Source organism: Petaurus breviceps, unplaced genomic scaffold (genome assembly GCF_028583685.1).
Source record: "Petaurus breviceps papuanus isolate PSGF00001 unplaced genomic scaffold, PetGlider_PUasm1.0 91041, whole genome shotgun sequence".
In the NCBI taxonomy this organism is placed as follows: Eukaryota; Metazoa; Chordata; class Mammalia; order Diprotodontia; family Petauridae; genus Petaurus; species Petaurus breviceps.
The window spans coordinates 22670618-22689640 of record NW_027187400.1 but is presented as its reverse complement, the minus strand read 5'-3'; the positions used below and the strand labels follow the sequence as shown (position 1 = coordinate 22689640).

General features: G+C 45.3%; 2 protein-coding genes across 17 annotated transcripts in view; one reads left to right on the top strand and one right to left on the bottom strand.

Annotated features, from left to right (window-relative positions):
• The window catches only part of LOC138154320 (F-box only protein 6-like), an 8730-nt gene extending 1831 nt beyond the window's left edge, over positions 1–6899 (top strand). For all 10 annotated transcript variants that reach the window (XM_069078958.1, XM_069078959.1, XM_069078953.1 and 7 more), the window contains 5 exons: positions 1000–1326; positions 2934–3060; positions 4766–4861; positions 5958–6093; positions 6631–6899. In XM_069078958.1, coding sequence (XP_068935059.1) covers positions 1068–1326; positions 2934–3060; positions 4766–4861; positions 5958–6093; positions 6631–6837 — 825 coding nt within the window. In that variant the 5' untranslated portion in view covers positions 1000–1067 and the 3' untranslated portion in view covers positions 6838–6899. The remainder of the gene's footprint in view (positions 1–999; positions 1327–2933; positions 3061–4765; positions 4862–5957; positions 6094–6630) is intronic.
• Positions 6383–19023, bottom strand: part of MAD2L2 (mitotic arrest deficient 2 like 2) — a 108883-nt gene continuing 96242 nt past the window's right edge. For 3 of the 7 annotated variants that reach the window (XM_069078961.1, XM_069078964.1, XM_069078968.1), the window contains exons 5-9: positions 16577–16648; positions 15242–15342; positions 13750–13844; positions 12672–12745; positions 7349–8268 (exon numbers count right to left, since the gene is read on the bottom strand). In XM_069078961.1, the coding sequence (XP_068935062.1) occupies positions 8107–8268; positions 12672–12745; positions 13750–13844; positions 15242–15342; positions 16577–16648 (504 nt within the window). In that variant the 3' untranslated portion in view covers positions 7349–8106. The other 4 variants (XM_069078967.1, XM_069078962.1, XM_069078963.1 and 1 more) reach the window with 4 other exon arrangements.

The window sequence follows — 19023 nt, the reverse complement described above, 5'->3', positions numbered from 1 at the left end:
ATGAGGACCAAATGAGATATTTGTAAAAAGTGTTTAGCACAGTGCCTAGCACATAATAAAGGCTTATTTCCTTCCATTTTACAATGGAGGCAGGAAGAGGTTAAGTGACTTGCCTGGGGTTACACAGCTAGCACACATCTGAGGCTGGATTTGAACTCAGGTCTTCCTGACTCCAAGTCACCTCCACCCCCCTCCCCGTGCTAACTAGCTTCCTATCACTTAGTGTTTACTATGTGCTAAGCACTGGGTATACAAAGAAAGGCAAATACAGTTCCTACTCTCAAGGAATTCCCCTGCTAATGGTGGAGACAACAGGCAAACAACAATATATCCAGTGTAAATTTGGAAGCAATATCAGTAGGGAAAGAACTGGGGAATGGGGGTAGGGGGGCATTAGGACATTTTTCAAAATTTCTACGAGAAGCTTCCTATAGAAGGCAGAATTCAAGGGGTATCTTGAAAGAGGTGAGGGAAGTCATAACTGGAGACCAGGAGGGAGGGCATTCCAGGCATAAGGGACAGTCAGGCCAAAGGCACTGAGTCTGGAGATGGAACATTAAGACTGGAAAGGAGACAGATTATGAAAGGCTTTGTTATTGTTGTTTTTCTTTTAAATTAATTATTTCAATAATTATTATATTTATTATTATATAATTATATTCACATAGTTATTATTATTCATTATTTCAATTACATATTAAAACATATGAAAGGCTTTGAATGCCAGACAGAGGACTTTCTATTTGATTCCTGAGGCAATAGGGAGCCGTTGGAGTTTATTGAGTAGGTGAGTGACATGCTTAGACCTTGCAGAAATGTAAGACTGTCCCAGCCCAGGGAGCTTCCTATTTCCCCAGCTGCTTCTCATAGCTTAGTTGAGAAGCTGTTCAGAAACATCAAATGCCATAGCACAATAAAGTGCCTTTAAAGCCTCCAAGGCCCCAAACTCTCCTTGTTGTCAGGGGTCCTCCTAACTGCCCTCTTCCCTTCCCTGTTTAGGCACAGCCTCTTCCTAGGCTTGTGCCCACTGTGGATGATTGTCCATCCCCATCCCTGGCACTGGAGCCATGGCCTCCATCAATGAGCTGCCAGAGAACGTCCTCCTGGAGCTTTTCTCCCTGGTGCCAGCCCGAGAGCTGCTGAGGCACTGCCGGCCAGTCTGCAGCCTGTGGAGGGATCTCATCGACCTGGTGTCCCTGTGGAAGCGCAAGTGCCAGAGAGAGGGCTTCATCTCCGAGAACTGGGACCAACCAGTAGCCGACTGGAAAGTTTTCTACTTCCTCTGCAGCCTCCGGAGGAACCTGATCCGAAACCCCTGTGCCCAAGGTGGGTCCCTGCCTTCACCTCATCAAAGCTGTCTCATTTTATAGGCATACAGACTGTACATGGGCTGGGTAGCTCAGTGCATCTGGAGTCAGCAGACCCACTTTAAATCCCGCCTCCGACAGTTTTCACCCATGGCAAGTCATTTTCCCATGGAGGTAGGGTGGCACAGTGTTAATGATACTGAATTTGGAATCAGAGCACCTGAGTTTGAATTTCTGTTTTTCCTCTTACTACATGAGGGGCCTCAAGCAGGTCATACAGGTAACAGTAAATAGCACCTCAGTAGCCATTTGAAGTCCTCTCTGGACTTCAATTTCCTCATCTATAAGATGTAGGAGGTTGGATTAGATGGCCTCAAATTTCCCTTTCAACCTTAAATCTAGGATCCTACGATCTTAAGTCACTTGAATTTTCTGGGCCTCAATTTCCTCATTTGTAAAATGTTTTTTTTTAAGACTGTGTTTGGTGGTAGAGCAAGGACCCAAGCCCACAGGTGCTAAGTCCCAATTCAATCTCAAAAACATTAATTAAGCATCTACTGTGTGCCAGGCAGTGAGAATGCAAAAACAAAAATGTAACATTCCCTGCTCTCATACTGGGTTTGAGGCTATTTGTGGATGGGGGGTGGGGTGGGCGGCAGGGAGGTGTGCAACAGGGTCCTGTGCTGAGTGCTGTCCTATCCCAACTCAGTAAGAAAGTGTCCTTGCTGACCTTGGTGGGGCCATTTAATCCTGGGTGGTTCCTTTCTGCTCAAGACCTCTCTTGTCTGGGTCAAAGACATTCACTCTGCCCTCCTGACCCACATTTCTGTGGAGGGTATAACAGGGGGAATGGGCCCCAGCTGGGTTTAGGTCCCATCTCTGATGCATACTGGCTGTGTGACCCTGGACAAATCCCAACCTCTCTGTGCTCTTGGCAAACGAGAGCCACAGATTGCAGAGAAAGCACCTGTTTCATAAGTAGAGGAAATTACTCATTTGAGAGTTATCTATACCAAAGAAATCACATGCTCAGCATGAGTAAGATAACAAATATAGGGTTTGGAAAATAGAAAATAAACAGAACTTGCCCTTACACATACACACACGTACAGGCACACACATACACAAAGCATGTCAAGTCAACAAAAATAACCACTCTTATGAATGTTCAGTTAATTGCTATACCTCATGGCAAAGAGTGCAGGGTTATTGTTCAGACCTGTTAGACTCTTCCATGACCCTGTGAAACATACTGTCTAAGGAGTTTTCTTGGCAAATAGAGTGGTTTACCATTTCCTTCTCCAGTAGATTAAAGAAAACAGAGGTTAAGTGACTTGTCCAAGGTCACACAACTAGTAAGTATCTGAGGCCAGATTTGACTTCAGGTCTTCCTTTCACCAGGCCCAGCCTTCTATCTACCCAACCACCTAACTGCCTTCTAGACAGAGGTTAAGTGGCATGCCCAAGGTAATAAAGTTAGTAAATGTCTGAGGGCTGAACCACTTTGAAGACAGGTAATGCCACCTAAGCATTCTCTTCTCTAAACACCCCATTTCCTCCAATTGATTCACATCCTGCCCACCCCCCTCCCCAAAGAACTCAAGAGTATACTTATTCTTTTTCTAGAGGGGTTGAAATACTGGACAATAGACGAGAATGGAGGAGATAATTGGAAAGTCGAGGACACACCTGGAGCCCATGGGAAAGAGTTTCCAGACCCCAGAGTCAAGAAATACTTTGTCACCTCCTATCAGTAAGAGGAATCCCCGATGGAGTGGGCTGGGGAGGGAGGGAGGAGAGGGGAGGGGAGGGACCCGGGAGAGTAGGGCCAGGAGATCAGATGGGCCCCTGAGAAAAAATAACCACTATAATAGCTAAAGTTTATAGGGCACCTCCTACGTGTTAGGGTTAGATCCATCATCCCCCTTTTACAGTTGAGAACCTGAGGCAGACAGTGGTAATACCTTCCTAGGACTGACTCCAGGCCCAGGCTCTGTCCCCTGGGCCAGCTAGCTATTAGCTCCCATCGCTGTCCCTGGTGCTCCCACATTCCCTCACTCAGCTCAAGCCCCACCTTGTGCAGGAGGGCCCCCCCTTCTCTAGACCATCCACTCTCCATCTGGGTCTTGAATGCACCCAGTCATTCTCATAGCCTCTCCATTGGAATGTGAGGGCATCCTCGGGTTTTAGCACTGCACCTAACACCAAGGAAATGCCTAAGAAAGTGACTGACTGGAGACTGAAGTTGGCCATCAAGAATTTGTTAAGTAGGGGACAGCTGCAGTGATTAGAGCATCGGCCCTGGAGTCAGGAGGACCTGAGTTCAAATCCCCAGATACTTAACACAAAAACTAGCTATGTGACCTTGGGCAAGTCACTTAACCCCAGTTGCCCTCCAAAAAGCAAAAAACAAAAAACAAACAAAAGAATTTGTTAAGTACCTTCTAAGAGCGGGGTGGGTGGGTGGGTGGGGGCAGCGGGGCTCTGATGCTAGCACTAGGGGCTAGTGCTCCAGACTCAGAGTCAGGAAGACCTGAGTTCAAATCCCGCCTCAGACACTTCCTAGCTGTGTTACCCTGAACAAGTCACTTCACCCTGCTTGCCTAAGTTTCCTCATCTGTAAAATGGGCTGGAAAAGGGAATGGTAAACCTCTCCAGTATCTCTTGCATGGGATAACAAAGAGGTCAGACACAGCTGAAACCACCGAACCACAAATGTGCCAGGCACTGTGCTAATGGGAATGCAAAGAAAGGGGAAAGCCATTTCCTGCCCTCAAAGAGCTCATGGGGCCCAGGATCAGGAGCCAGAGGGAATGCTAGAGACCATCCAGTCCCATGTCCTCAGTCTGCAGATGAAGCTGGGAGAGAGGCAGTAACTTGTCCAGGGAGACTCAGGGCATAAGCAGTGGGGCAAGGACTCCTGCCCAAGTCCTCTGCTTGCCTTTCACATTAGCTCCTTCTGAAGAAAAGGTGATTGTTGAGGGGTCAAACATGTTTGGCCCTAATATTTGTAAAGTACTTAGCTCAGTGCCTGGCAAACAGTAGGTACTAAATAAACATTAGCTTTCAGTCATGTCTGACTCTTCATGACCCCATTTGGGGTTTTCTTGGAGGAGATACTGGAGTGGTTTGCTATTCCCTTCTCCAGTTCATTTCACAGAAGAGGACACTGAGGCAAAAGGGGTTAAGTGACTTGCCCAGAGTCACACAATTAGTGTCTGAGGCCAGATTTGAGCTCAGGAAGATGAGCCCTCCTGACTACAGGCCTGGCCCTGGGAGGTCATATCCAGTGACCTCCCAGGCTCTGAGCCTGGTGCCCCTGGCTGGCATGGTGGGGTGGGTGGAGGAGGAGATCCCATTTCCACATCTCATTTGTACCTGAGGATTCTGGGGTGATGAGGAAGCCCAGCTCTCTACTGAGCTGACCTGGGCCCAACCACCTTCTCCTGTCTCCCCAGAACCTGCCTCAAGTCTCAGATGGTGGACCTGCAAGCCAAGGGATATTGGAAAGAACTGATGGACACAGTGAGGCCGGACATTGTGATCAAGGACTGGTGAGTAGGGCTGGGGCCTAGCCCGGGGGTGGGGTGGGGGGGACATTCTTCCAGCCAAGACCCAGGACTGCTGCCCTAGCCTCCTACTTGGTCTCCTCTTCCTCCCCAATTTACCCTCCCTGTAGCTGCCAAATTGATCTTGGTAAAGCACAGGGTGGTCTTGGCTACTCCTGTTAGCTCTAGGATCAGATACGGCCCCTCTGTTGGCAGAACCTTTCACAACCGGGCTCCAAATCACCTTTCCAGATTTATTAAACACGGATCCCCTTCATGATCTGAACTGTTCTTGGTCCAAATGGTCCAAATCTTGCTGTTCTACACAACATGCACCTCCCTCCCCTTGTACCCTGGGGCGGGTTGGGGGGGGAACCTGCAGTCTCCAAACCACCTTTCCAGATTATACCATGGATCCCCTTCATGAGCTCTGTGGTCCAAACTAGGTCATGTTGCTGTTCTACATATGACATGAATTCTCACTGAGAGCCTCAGTTTCCCCATTTCTCAAATGAGAATGTTAGACTATGTGAGCTACCTTCTCACTTCTCCCTTTAAATCAATGATCCTAAAAAGCACTTGAGTTGAAAGCCAAGCAGGATTTGGAGCTCAGCTCTGCCACCAAGGTTTACCATAAACACGTCCCATCCATCAGTAATATGGGGGTACATCAGGTCATGGAATCACAGATGTGGAGCCAGAAAGGACCTCAGAACTCATCTGGTGGTCCAGGCCTTCCTAAACTTGTTCCATTCGCAACCCTTCAGCGCTTCTTAAAACTGTGGGACCCCATGGGGGGGCCTAGATTCTAGTCCAACCCCTCTATTTTACAGATGAGGAAGTAAAAGGATTGATCCTCAGAGTCAGAGCCATAATTGGAACTGGGCCCACTAGTACCAAGGCCAGCGCTCTTTCCTCTATACCCCTGTAGTCACAATCATGCCACTACATGTCCTAGATCGAAAGCCAGATGGCCAGTTGTTTTAAAGAAGCCCCTCAGTCCCAGTGCAGAATGGACTCAGCTGACTTCTGACCTCCCTTCCAACTCCGAGACTTTGGGCTTCTCTGCTCACGCCCAACCGGCCCTTCTTCCTTCCCTCAGGTTTGCTGCCAGATATGACTGTGGCTGCCGCTACCAGATCTGTGTGCAGTTGCTATCAGCGGACTACCTGGTCCTGGATACATTTGAGCCCCCCGCGGTGGAGATTGAACAGTGGAGTGACATCGAGTGGAGAGAGGTCAGTGAGGTCCTAGGGGGACAGGGAGACAGGCAGCTTTCCCATTTCAATTCTCTGTGAGGGAGCCTGGTCAGAGAATCCTTCACAGAAAGGGTTCTTAATCTGGGGTTCATGAACTTTAAACATGTACATACATATACACACACATATATGTGCATATATATGTATATACATATAAAATATAAATACCTATTTATACATCTTATAAATGGAATTATTTCTATATTTTATACACAATATATAAATATTATAAATGTATGTTTCAATAACCATATTTCAAAGTAATTGGTTTATTTTGTAAACCTATGTATTTTATTTTATGCATTTAAAAAACATGACTGAGAAGGGGTCCACAGGCTTCACAAGAGGGGTCTAGGATACAAAAAAGGTTACGTACCCCTGCCTTATATAGCCCAGACATTTCTACTCCATACTGTCTCCAACCCCTACTTTCCCTCTCCCTCCAATCTTGACAACCCAAGCTTAAGAACCATAGGACTACCTTCACCAGGTGACTAACTCTGTGTCCTCCCCCAGGTCTCCCACACATTCTCCAACTACCCCCCAGGAGTCCGTCACATCCGCTTCCAGCATGGGGGCAAGGACACTCAGTTCTGGGCTGGGTGGTACGGCTCCCGAGTCACCAACAGCAGCATCATCATTGGCCCTGAGGTCACCAGGAAACGCAATCCTATGCAAGAGGCAGCCAGAGGTAGCAATGAGAGCCGGACCCAGACAGAATGAAGGTGACAGCACCCTCCTCCTTTCACAGCTTTGAGTTTCAATAAACACTTTCCTTATAGACAGCCTAGAGTTGGCGTGAGGTCAGGGGGGTGAATGGTCCAGGCTCTTCCTGAAGCATTCTCAATCCCAGGCCAATCAGGGCTTCCCTATCTGGGAGCAACAATCCACAGGACACTGCCCTCAGGTCTTCTATTGAGACAACCCACAGTCCGATGTCCAGTGGCCACTTGTGTTCAGAGGGACCCGAGGACAGCAGAGAACAGGGTCCTAGGTTCTCTCCACCCTCTTCCTGGGATTCCTTCCTAGTGATGAAAGGCTGGTCAGTATGTGACCAGAGCTGGCAGAGGAAGCCAGTCTGTCAGACAGTGGGGTAAGCGCACTTGAATCCCAGGATGCAGTTCCAGGCCAGAAGGGGCCCATGATGGCTGCCAAAGTCCAGTCCAGTAGCTGGGGAGGCTGGCCTCAGCTGCTCTTGTGAGCCCTCTCCTCCACGTACAATTGCATCTGTTAGAAGGAAACCATGCCACTGGTGATAAAGGTCATGTTTCTGTGGTACTTTAAGGCTGACAGAGAGGTATTACTATGCCCACCCCCATTTCACAGATGGGAACACCAAGGGTGAAAAGAGAAGCAACTTGCCTTGGGTTACACAAATACTAAGGGGAAGGAGGGATCAGACTTGTTCTATTTGGTGCCAGAGAACAGTGGTTGGAAGCAATAGAAGCCCTGGCGTCAGGAAAAACATCCTAACCCCTATCCCTTAATGGGGGCCATCCAAGAGTGGCACAGGCGGCTGCCTTAGGAGGTCACGAGCTTCCCTTAGCACTCTTCAAGCAATACCACTCGCCCAAGAGGTCACAGAAGGGGTGCTTTTGGGGGGTAGGATTGGACCAGATGTATAATGCTGCAAAAAAATCAAAATGGGGACTCTTTCTGACTCCAAGACAAATGCTGTCATTCAAGAGGGTTGGGTGGTGAGGTCAGAGGATATGGGGAAATGGGCAAGGGCTGCCTATAGCCTGCCCACTCTCTGGTCTAGGTGAGAGGGAACTTGCCCACAGTGCCCCAGAGATAAGACCCTGAATCACACTGCACTGCTAAAGGTCAGGACTCTGCCCCAGGTATGGCTAGCAGGGTTATAGCCATAAGGCATGGGAGAGACCAATTCCTTCCTGGAGAGTTTATTTCTAAAGCCTTCAACCAAAGGCAGCTTAGGAGGTCTCCCAGGGCTGTAGTGATCACAGCCCCCAGGTCCCTAACAAGCACTCTTTAGGCACTGTGAAATGTGACTCCCAGTGGATGCCGAGGTCCCATGATGTCCTTCCCGCCATGCTTCACCTTTAAAATGTCTGAGGTCATGGTCTTCAGGGGGATTAGCCGGGGGTCATGCATGTGTACATCTTGCTCATCAGCCAAGATCCAGGGGAAGTCCTAGGAGCAAAGGGGGCATAATTCCAATGAGATATAAACTGAAGAAGGAAAACCCCAAGTCAAGAATCCCCGGGCAACACTCTTAAAATGATAAGTAGTACCTATCTAAAACTGAGAGCAAGCCTTTTCTCTAAAGAGGATAAGGTTGAAGCTTTCCCAGTAAGATTGGGGTAAGGCAAGGATGTTCATTATCACCACTATTATTCACTATTTTAATAAAAATGCTAGCTATAGCAATAAAACAAGAAAAAAAATGAAAGAATTAAAAAAGGCAATGAGGAAACAAAACTATCACTCTTTGCAGATAAAATGATGGTATACTTAGAGCCCTAGAGAACCAACTGAAAGAACTTCAGCAAAGTTGCAGGATATGAAATAAACCCACATAAATCAACAGCATTTCTATATACTACCAACAAAAACCAGTAGCAAGAGATAGAAAAAGAAATTCTACTTAAAATAACTACAGATAATATAAAATACCTGGTAGTCTACCTGCCAAGACAAGCCCAGGGATTATATGAACACAATTACAAAACACTTTTCCAACAAATAAAGACATCTAAACAAGGAGAAATAGTAATTGCTCATGGGTAGGTTGAGCCAATAGACAGACAGTTCTCACTTTATATAAATTCATATTATACAAATTTGACCTTAAGTAAAGAATTCTGAAAGAAATCTGTATTCTGGGGGCAGCTAGGTAGCACAGTGAATAGAGCACCCGCCCTGGAGTCAGGAAGACCTGAGTTCAAATCCGGCCTCAGACACTTAACACAAAACTGGCCATGTGACCTTGGGCAAGTCACTTAATCCCAATTGCCCTTACAAAAACAACAACAAAAAAAAGAAATCTGCATTCCAGAAAAATACTTATGTTAACTTTACTGTATACATGACTGCTCTCTGTCTCTCTGATCCTTCAGCTTCCTACCCTACATACCCTCAACCAAAAAAAAAATAGTATTTTGTTTTTTCTAACTACATGTAAAGGCAAATTTTAACATTCTTTTTTTAAATTTTAAGTTCCAAATTTTCTCCCTCCCTTCCTCTCCTCCCAAACTGGTAAGCAATTTCATATAGGTTATCTATATGTAATCATGTATACTCATGTATAACATTTCCATATTAATCATGCTAAAAAAGAAATAAACCAAAATAAAAACATGAAAAAAAATTAAAAATAGTACGCTTCAATCTGCATCCAATCTCCATCACTTCTTTCTCTGGAGGTAGTAGCATTTTTCATCAGGAGTCCTCTGGAACTGCTAAGAGCTAAGTCATTCACAATTGATCATCCTTACAATGTTGCTGTTACTGTATACATTGTTCTCCTGGTTCTGCACATTGCACTCTGAATTAGTTCTTGTAAGTCTTTGCAGGTTTTTCTGAAATCATCCTGCTTTGTCATTTCTTTTTTTTTTTTCACTCTTAAATTTATTTATTTTTAGCTTACAACATCCAGTTCCACAAGTTTTTGAGTTCCAGATTTTCTCTCCTTCCCTCTCCCCCTGCCCCAAGACGGCATGCAATCTGATAAAGGTTCTACATATACCTTCACAGTCAAGTTGTAAAGAATTATAACCAATGAAATGAACCACAAGAAAGAAGAAACAAAACAAAACAAAAAGAGAGCAAACGCTTTGCTTCTATTGTATTCAGAATCTGTAATTCTTTCTCTGGATGTGAATAGCCTTTTCCATCATGAGGCTTCTGGAGTTGCTTTGCTGAGAAGAGCCAAGTCTATCAAAGTTAATCATCACAGTTACAATGTGTCTGTAATTGTGTACAATGTTCTCCTGGTTCTGCTCCCCTCACTCTGCATCAGTTCATATAAATCCTTCCAGGTTATTATGAAGTCTGTCTGCTCCTCATTTCTTATAGCACAACATAACATTCATATACCAAAACTTGTTTAGTCATTCCCCAATTGATGGACATCCCCTTGATTTTCAGTCCTTTACCACCACAAAAAGAGCTGCTGTAAATATTTCTGTACAAGTAGGTCCTTTCTCCCTTCCCTTTTTTTAACCTCTTTGGGATACAGACATTGTCCTGGTATTGCTGGATCCAAGGGTACAGAGTTTGATTGCCCGTTGGACATAGTTCCAAACTGCTCTCCAGAATGGCTGGATCAGTTCACAACTCTAAGAACAGTCACTAATGCATTGTTGATGGATTTATAAACTAGTGTAACCATTTTGGAGAACAATTTGAAACTACACTGAAAATGAGCAGAATCAAGAGAATGTTACACATAGTAACAGCAACATTATAAGGATGAAAGACTTGGCTGCTCTGATCAAGACTAAGCCACGAAAATTCCAAAGGACCCATGATGAAAAATGCTATCCATCTCCAGAGAGAGAGAGAAAACTGATAAATTCGAGTGTAGATTAAAGCATTTTTTTTACTTTATTTTTCTTAGGGTTTTTTTGTCTGTTTCTTTTGCAACATGGCTAATACGGAAACATGTTTTGCATGATTTCACATTTCACAACGGATATATAAATCAAATTGTTTGACTTCTCAAAGAGAGAAGAGAAGGAAGGAGGGAGAGAATTTGGAACTCAAATTAAAAAAAAAATGACTTAAAAAAATTTTACATGTCACTGGGAAGTACTTAATGAAATAAAAAATCTATTAAAGAAAAAAAAAAAAGAATCCCTGGCCAAAGGGAGTCCCTGCCCACTTTGAGCCACACCCGAAGGGAGATCCCTACTGTAGGCAAAGGCAGCCCTACAATCTTTTCACCAACTGTCATATTAGTCCCTGCCTTTCTTGATTTTCCAACCAAACCAGATTCCACTGGGAGTCTCCTCCCTACCTCCCGGCCTTGGCTAATCCTGGCATAGTGTCGAATGCTTCTCCCTCCTACTTTCACCTGTTAAATTCTCACCCTTCCTTTGTCCTATCTTTTGCCTTCCTTTCGTATCCCCAGCATTTAGCACAGTGCCTGGCATGCAGTAGGTACTTAATAAATGCTTACTGACTGACTAACACACACACACCTTTGGGTTCATTTTTGGATTACATATTTAGAACTTGAAGGGACCTCATAGGCCTTCTTAGTCCAAGTCCCATTTTTACAGAGAGAAACTGAGGTCCAAACTCCACAGAGTACTCTGTGAAGCATCTCTCAAATGCACTTATCACAGATTTTCTGTATGAGGTTATTTCCCCATAGAATTTAAGCTGATCAGCTTCTCTTGTGTCTAGCAGAGTACCTATGCACAATAGGTACTTAATAAAAGCTTGTTCATTAATTGTATGTCTGTTTCTCCTCTATTAAGTCATGGGCCTGGCCCTCAAGGAGCTCACAGTCTCTAAGCAGAGCCTCAGTTTCCCCCAGCTGTATGTCAACAGGGTCTATGAGCTCTCCATCCTTTAAAGTGTCCTCCCCCAGTCATATCACTAACCTACCTTTTTCATACTGTGGATGATTAATATTTTTTAAATTTAATTTAATAAACACTTATTAAGCACCTACTCTGTGCTAGGCACTGTGCTGGAAGGTAGAAGGGCTTGAACCTCAAACAAGGGCTAGGCTCAGATAACATCCAGCAGATCTCACAGGTTTCCTTTGTGAAGCCCACCCACATCCCTCTTCTCCCACCAGCCCTGTGATACCAGCAGGATGTTTTTCTCCTCCCATTTTATGGATGTCTCCTCCTGGAATAAGAAATGGCTGGTTCTGACAGGACCTCCCATTCCTGTATGGACCCAGGGACAGAGGCCCATCACTCAGCTGGCCACAGAGGGGATGGGCTGTTTTGGGCAGAGAATCACCCGCCAAGCTGCCCCTCCTACCTGGGAATTCATCCACTCAGCTTTGGACCTTCTGGGCCAAGGCTGGACTGTCCAGATTACCCAAGGCATTCCAAACTCAGCTAACCCACTACAGATCCAGGCAGCTCTGAACCATGTTTCTCATCCTGTCCAACCACCCCAAGTGTTGCGCCATCTTCCCCTCCTTCCTTCCCTAACCTCTCTCACTGGCCTGGGGCACATTAATCACATCAACTGCACCTTCTGGAATGGGCATGACAATTTCCACTTACGGCTCCATTCTGCATCTCCACAATTCTCAGACCACACTACCCTTCTTTTCCTGGCCTCCTTCCCCAGTTGTGTTGTGTCCCCCAGAGGCTAAAGTTATCTCCCTTCGGTATCTGTCTCCCCAATGCATACACAGCACTATGCTTGTGCTGGCATTTGGTGAATGCTTTTTCATTCACTCATTCATATTGACTTCAGTGGTTCACAGGTGAGGAATCCAGGTAAAGAGAGGGAAAGAGACCACTCCAAGGTCACACAGCGAGTCCCTGTCAGAAGCAAAACTGGAGACCAGATGTCCTCAAGACATTACTGTATGACACAAAGAGTCAGGGACCAGAACCCACCTTGATCACCTGAATCTTCTCCATGTTCCGTGTGGCTGCTTCCCTCGTGTGGACCAAGACAGTGAAGGTACAGCCTGGATCAGGAAGGCAGAGATATCAGAGCAGGAGGGGAAGGGTGGTACCCGCCAGAGGAAGTCTGGTCACTTCCCCCCAGGCTCCTTTCTGTCTGCCCACCCGGCTGGCGCTAGCACAGCGCTCTGGCCCCCTAGTACTTGGTGTAAAATGACACGGGGCCTACACACCCTTCAGAGCCATTCCCACTTCTGCCCACTCACAGCCTCTGCCCTTTTGGCACTCCCTGGTCTAATGAAGATTAAATATAGCTGCAGAAAGACTTTAACGACAGCTGCTTTTTTAAAAAAGAGCCCCATAAGCACATACATAAGTAGAAATGGTCATAGTGGAAACAGACTACTGCCCCACTAAGCAGAGGGGATGGTGTGATTGGACCCAGGAGGAATAAGTCCATCATGGAAGACTTCCAGGAGGTGGTGAGGGGGAAGCCTGGCTCTGAAGAATAGGAGGGGTGCAAATGGCTTCATGAAAGAGGCAGAACAATGGGCTGGATTGGAGCACGCCCCATGGAGCACGTGTGGCACTGGACCAAGGCATGTCCATCCCCAGTGGAATTCCTTCCAGCCCCAGGAATGCCTTACAGGAAACTCCCCTGTAGACCCATTCCCCAAGGGCAGATGCTCAATGGGATGGACAGGGGAAAGCCAGCAAACGCCCAAAGCCCAGAAGTCAGGAGAACACTCAGCAGGGCCTGCCTGGGGGATTGTGGTCCAGGACAGACACCCAATGGGATGGACAGGAAAAAACCATCAAACACCCAAAGCCCAGGAATCAGGAGAACACCAAGCAGGGCCTGCCTCGGGAGGTTGTAGTTCAAGACAGACACCCAATGGGATGGACAGGAAAAAACCAGCAAACACCCAAAGCCCAGGAGTCAGGAGAATACTCAGCGGGGCCTGCCTGGGAAGGTTGTGTTTCAATACAGACACCCAATGGGATGGACTGGGAAAAACCAGCAAACACCCAAAGCCCAGGAGTCAGAAGAACACTCAACAGGGCCTACCTGGGGGGTTGTGGTCCAGGACAGCATCGCAGACGCTTATCTTCAGGATGAAGGCACGAAGAAGCTGCTCTACATGGGACAGCAGAGAATCTGAACTGGGAACGAGAGAAGCTGGTGACCTACTCTGTGTGCACCATAGGGAACTTTTGCCAATAGGCCTCACCTGCCCAGTGAGAGTCAGGCTGTCAGAGTGGGCTGGAGCCTTGGAAGATAGTCTCAATTAATTCTCTTCATTTTACAGATGGAAAAACTAGGGCCCAGAGAGAGGAAGCCACTTGACAATATGAAACTGAAACTCAAAGTCCCTGACTCCCAGGTCAGGTGCTTTTTTTTTTTTTTGCTTTTTGGAGGGCAATTGGGGTTAAGTGACTTGCCCAGGGTCACACAGCTAGTTTTTTTGGAGTTGTGTGTGTGTTAAGTGTCTGAGGCCAGATTTGAACTCAGGTCCTCCTGCTCCAGGGCCAGTGCTCTATTCACTGTGTCACCTAGCCGCCTTCAGGTGTTCTTTTCACTAAAGCCATGTAAATGGAGTCTAGCAAAAGGTTCTGGGTCCCTTCAATTAGTCTGCCCCATTCTTTGGGTCTCCTAAGCACATCAGCATGATATTGTTGGATGGAGGCAAAGAATAAGCCGAGGAGAAATTAAAAACAGTTTAAATCCTTACTCTGCTACATGTGTGACCTTGGGTAAATCACTTCACTTTGTGCTTATTTTTCTTCTTTAAAATTGGGGGGGGGGTGAGGCTGGGAGGAAATACAAGATACCTCTGAAGTCCCTTCTAGCTACAGACCTATTATCCTATGAGAAATGCCAAGCTACACATAGGTATGCCCTTTTTTGACCTTAATTCCTCATTCTAAAATCTGGAGGTTAGACCACCGGAGGTGAAGAACCTGCAGCCTCGAGGCCACATGTGGCCTTCTAGGTCCTCGAGAGGCCAGTTTGACAGAACAAATCCTTTTATTAAGGGTATTTGTTCTGTGAGGTTTAGATTCAATCAAAGGGCCACACTTGAGGACCTCGAGGAGTCACATGTGGCCTTGAGGTCGCAGGTTCCCCACCCCTGGACCAGACCCTTGGGCAGTGTGGGGAAGCCTGTGGATGGGCTCCTTTTCAGAATCATGTTTTTAAATGCCTAAAAATAAAATACACAGGACTATAAAGGACATAACTTCTATTAAAATACGGTTATCAAAGCATTAAGAAAACAAGCTCATGAGCCAGGTCAAGAACCCCAGTGGTCTCAGCACCAGCGTTCTCTGTGACGAGGTCCTTTCTGGTTCTAGACATTGTCTATTCTAAGGTCCCTCCCAGCTCTGACATTTTCTGAGCTAGGGTCCCTCCAAGTTCTATCCCCACCCAGCTCTAACACCCTAACAATGTTCTAAGACCCCATGAGCTCTGGCACTCTCTCTTCTAAGCTTCTTTCTCCCAGCAACCCTACCATTCTGTGACTCTTTTCAAAGAAGGGAGGCCAGAATTCTGGGCTTACCTGATGGAAAGCAGGGGAGGCTGAGTGATTTCGAAGACGAATCTCTCCACTGGGTGGTGCTCTTTATCCAAAATCACCACCACGACCTTCTCCACGTCATTCTGCAAATAAAGGTCATCCCCAACCCATCCCACAGCAACGTGAACCACAGCAATGGAGAAACCAGCATCCTAGCACCCACATCCTTCTCAGGCATCCCACAGCGGGGAGAGAGACCCAGAATGCAAACCCCCAAAGTCCCTCCATAGGTCAGAGTTTGGAAAAAGTCAATCAGTGCCCAGAGACTGACTACTGCTTTTGCTCCCTCCTACTGCTTTTGCTCCCTCCTACTGCTGAAGCCAGTCAACAATCAAGCCAATGAGCATTTTATTAACTATGCTATGCCTTGAGGATGAAAAATAAAGCAAAACCAGCCCCGGTTCTCCAGGACTCTGCTTTCTTTTTTTTTTTTTTAAAGCAATTGGGGTTAAGTAACTTGCTCAAGGTTACACGGCCAGGTGTTTCTGGGTGGGTGCTCAGTGTCTGAGCCTGGATTTGATGCCCAGGTCATCCCGACACTGGAGCCGGTGCTCTTACTCGCTGTGCTACCTGGCCACTCCCAGGACTTTGCTTTCTAATGCAAGAAACAACATGCAAGCAACTACGTCCAGCCATGGGAAATGGAAGATAATGGTGGAGGGGCAGGCACATAGTACAGTAATCTGGGCATTGAATTTTGACTCTGTGTGTGTGATTTCATTAGATACCACCTGATAAGGAAGCTCTCTTTATCTATGAAGATATCAACTGTTCTTTACCTGGCCAAAGAGAGCTGCCTGGGGAACCAAGAGGTACTAGTCCTGGTTTGACCAAGGGTCATCCAGCCAGTATGTGTCAGGCCAGCTCTCTACCCACTGGGCCATCCTGAATCTTCTTATATTATATAACCAACACAAGAGAGAAACATGGCACAGGAGACAAAAAGCTGAGTTGCATCTAGATTCAGAGAATCACACAGATTTAGAGACCTAGGGGTGTTAGAGACTATTAAACCTCTCATTTTAGAGAAGAGGAAACAGAGGACCCAGGTTCAAATCCCCACTCAGCTACCTATTACCTCTGTGAATTTGGGTAAGCCATTTCAACCCATCTGGGCCTCAGTTTCTCTGTCTGTAAAATGAAGAGGCTGGACTAGATGAGCTATAAGGGCCCTTCCAGTCCTGGGTCTAATCTTATGACCTGTGTCAAAGCTCAGCCAGAATCCATGCCCTCCAGAGGAGCACAAGTGAGGCAGTTAGAAAGAACTAAAGGGACTGGGGGAATCTGGGGGGCAGGGGCAGCAGGATTACTACTCACCTTCTCCAGCAGTGGCTTAACACAGTGGAGCGTATCTTGAATGTACTGATTCAGCTCCGGATGGCAGGACATCTGTTCACAGAAGAACCAAGAATGAGGCCCTTGGGATAATCAGTCAGCATTTATAAAGCTCCTACTGTGTACATAGAGCAGATGCTGAGGAGAGAGACCCCCCAAAAAGTAAAACCATTCCTGCCCTAAAATCACAAGCCATCCAACTACAACAAGGAAGAAAAGAGAGGGAATAGAAATAGAAAAGGGATGGAGGGGCCGCAAGAACTGCTATCTCCACCTTCATCTCCCCTGGGTCAGTGGTTATCAATGGGCATGCCAATTCTTTGGGTGTGCCACAAAACTCTACATATAGATAAAAGGTCATTTGTAAATATTTTTTTATATAAATTTGACTTCACTATCATAAGCACCAGAGTAAGTCAAATATTCACAAAATTAAAAAAAAACCCAACAACTTGTCTGTTACCCTTAGGCTCAAGATACCTTAGAACACATAGAAACTTGAACTCACAAGGAACAAAAATGGCAGCTCTTATTGAGGGGAAAACTTTGTGTGGTATGTACCACATGCCTCCCCAGTGCCAATTTAAATCTTGAGGATGGAGAGCAATTTGGAACTATGTCCAAAGGTCTATAAAACTGCATATACCCTCTGAGCCAGCAATACCACTATTATCCCAAAGAGATGAAAGGAAAAGGAAAAGAGCTTATTCATATAAAAATATTTATAGAAGTTCTTTTTGTAGAATCATGAGGAAAAGAAAGAACTATGGAGTCTGAATGCAGATCAAAGGATATTATTTTCTCTTTTTTTGTTTTCTCTTTCTTGTGGTTTTTCCCTTTTGTTCTGATTCTTTTTTTCACAACATGACCAATGTGGAAGTATGTTTAACATCACTGTATATGTAAAACCTAGATTAGATTGCTTGCCATCTTCTAGAGGGGGTAGTGGAGGGAGAAAAAAAAATTGGAACTCAAAACCTTATAAAAGTGAATGTTGAAAACTATCTTTATATGTAATTGGAAAAAATAAAATATTATTAAGTGGAAAAAAAAATTAAAAATAGATTGTTGCTGGTTGAAATAAAAAGTTCTTTTTCTGGTAGCAAAGAATTGGAAATTGAGAAGATACCCTTCCATGGGGGAATAGCTGAATGAGTGCTAGTATATGAATGTGATGGAATACTATTGTGCTATAAGAAATGATGATCAGAATGGCTTCAGAAAAACTTGGGAAGACTCACATGAATTGATGCAGAGTGAAGTGAGCAGAACCAGACATCGTGCAAAGTAACAGCACTATCATAAGAATGATCAACTATGAATGACTTAGCAATTTCAATCAAGACGATGATCCAACAAAATTCCAAAGGACCCATGAATTAAAATTCTATCTACTTCCAGAGAGAGAAATGATGAACTCTGAATGTAGATTGAAGGAAACTTTTTTTTTAGTCTATTTTTTTGTCTGTGTTTTCTTTTACAACACAGTTAGTATGGAAATTTGCAAAATTACACATGCATAACTGATATCAAATCTCTTGCCTTCTCAAGGAGGGGAGAAGGGCAGCAAGAGGGAGGGAGAGAATTTGGAATGCAAAATTTTGAAAAATGATTGTTTAAAAAAAAAATTTGAAAACCATCACCCTAGAACAGTTTAAGGTTCTGTCTTTGATGAGGGGACACAGGAGATCATTTGGAAGAAGGCCTAGCCATCCTTCACCACTGGTGATACTACCACCCTCAGGACACCCTCCCAATAAGCCCAATTTGCCCTTAATGTTAACTCTTCCAAGGTTAGGTGTCATTTAGGTGACACAGTGCATAGAGAGCCAGGCCTGGAGTCAGAAAGACCTGGGTTCAAATCTAACCTCAGATACTTACTAGCTGTGTGACCCTGGGCAAGTCACTTGCCTCATCTATAAAATGAGATGGAGAAGGAAATGGCAAACCACTCCAATATCTGCCAAGAAAACTCCAAATGGGGTCACAGAGAGAGCCAGATACGAGTGAAATGACTGAACGTTTTGTTGTTCCACGTTTTGTCTCCCCCATTAGAATCTAAGCTTCTATTTGTGCCTCCATCCCTTAACATAGTCAGTGTTTAATTCATGCCTTTCATCTGCTAATGCCACCCAAGCTCTAATGTCATTCAATTTAAATTTTTAAAAAACGCAACTACAAAAAAGTCTCTATCCTAGAACAGCAAGCATTTATATGGTGCTTCACAAAAATATCACGTCCTTTTATCTTCACAACAACCTTGGGAGGGAGATGCTATTATTATTTGCATTTGGGTGAGTGGCTTGCCCACAGTCACAGACAGTAAATATCTGAGATTTTTACTCTCATTCATCAGATATGAACCCAGGGCTCAATTATATATGTCAGTGAATAAGCTGGGAGTTGGGAATATAGAGACAAAATGAAGC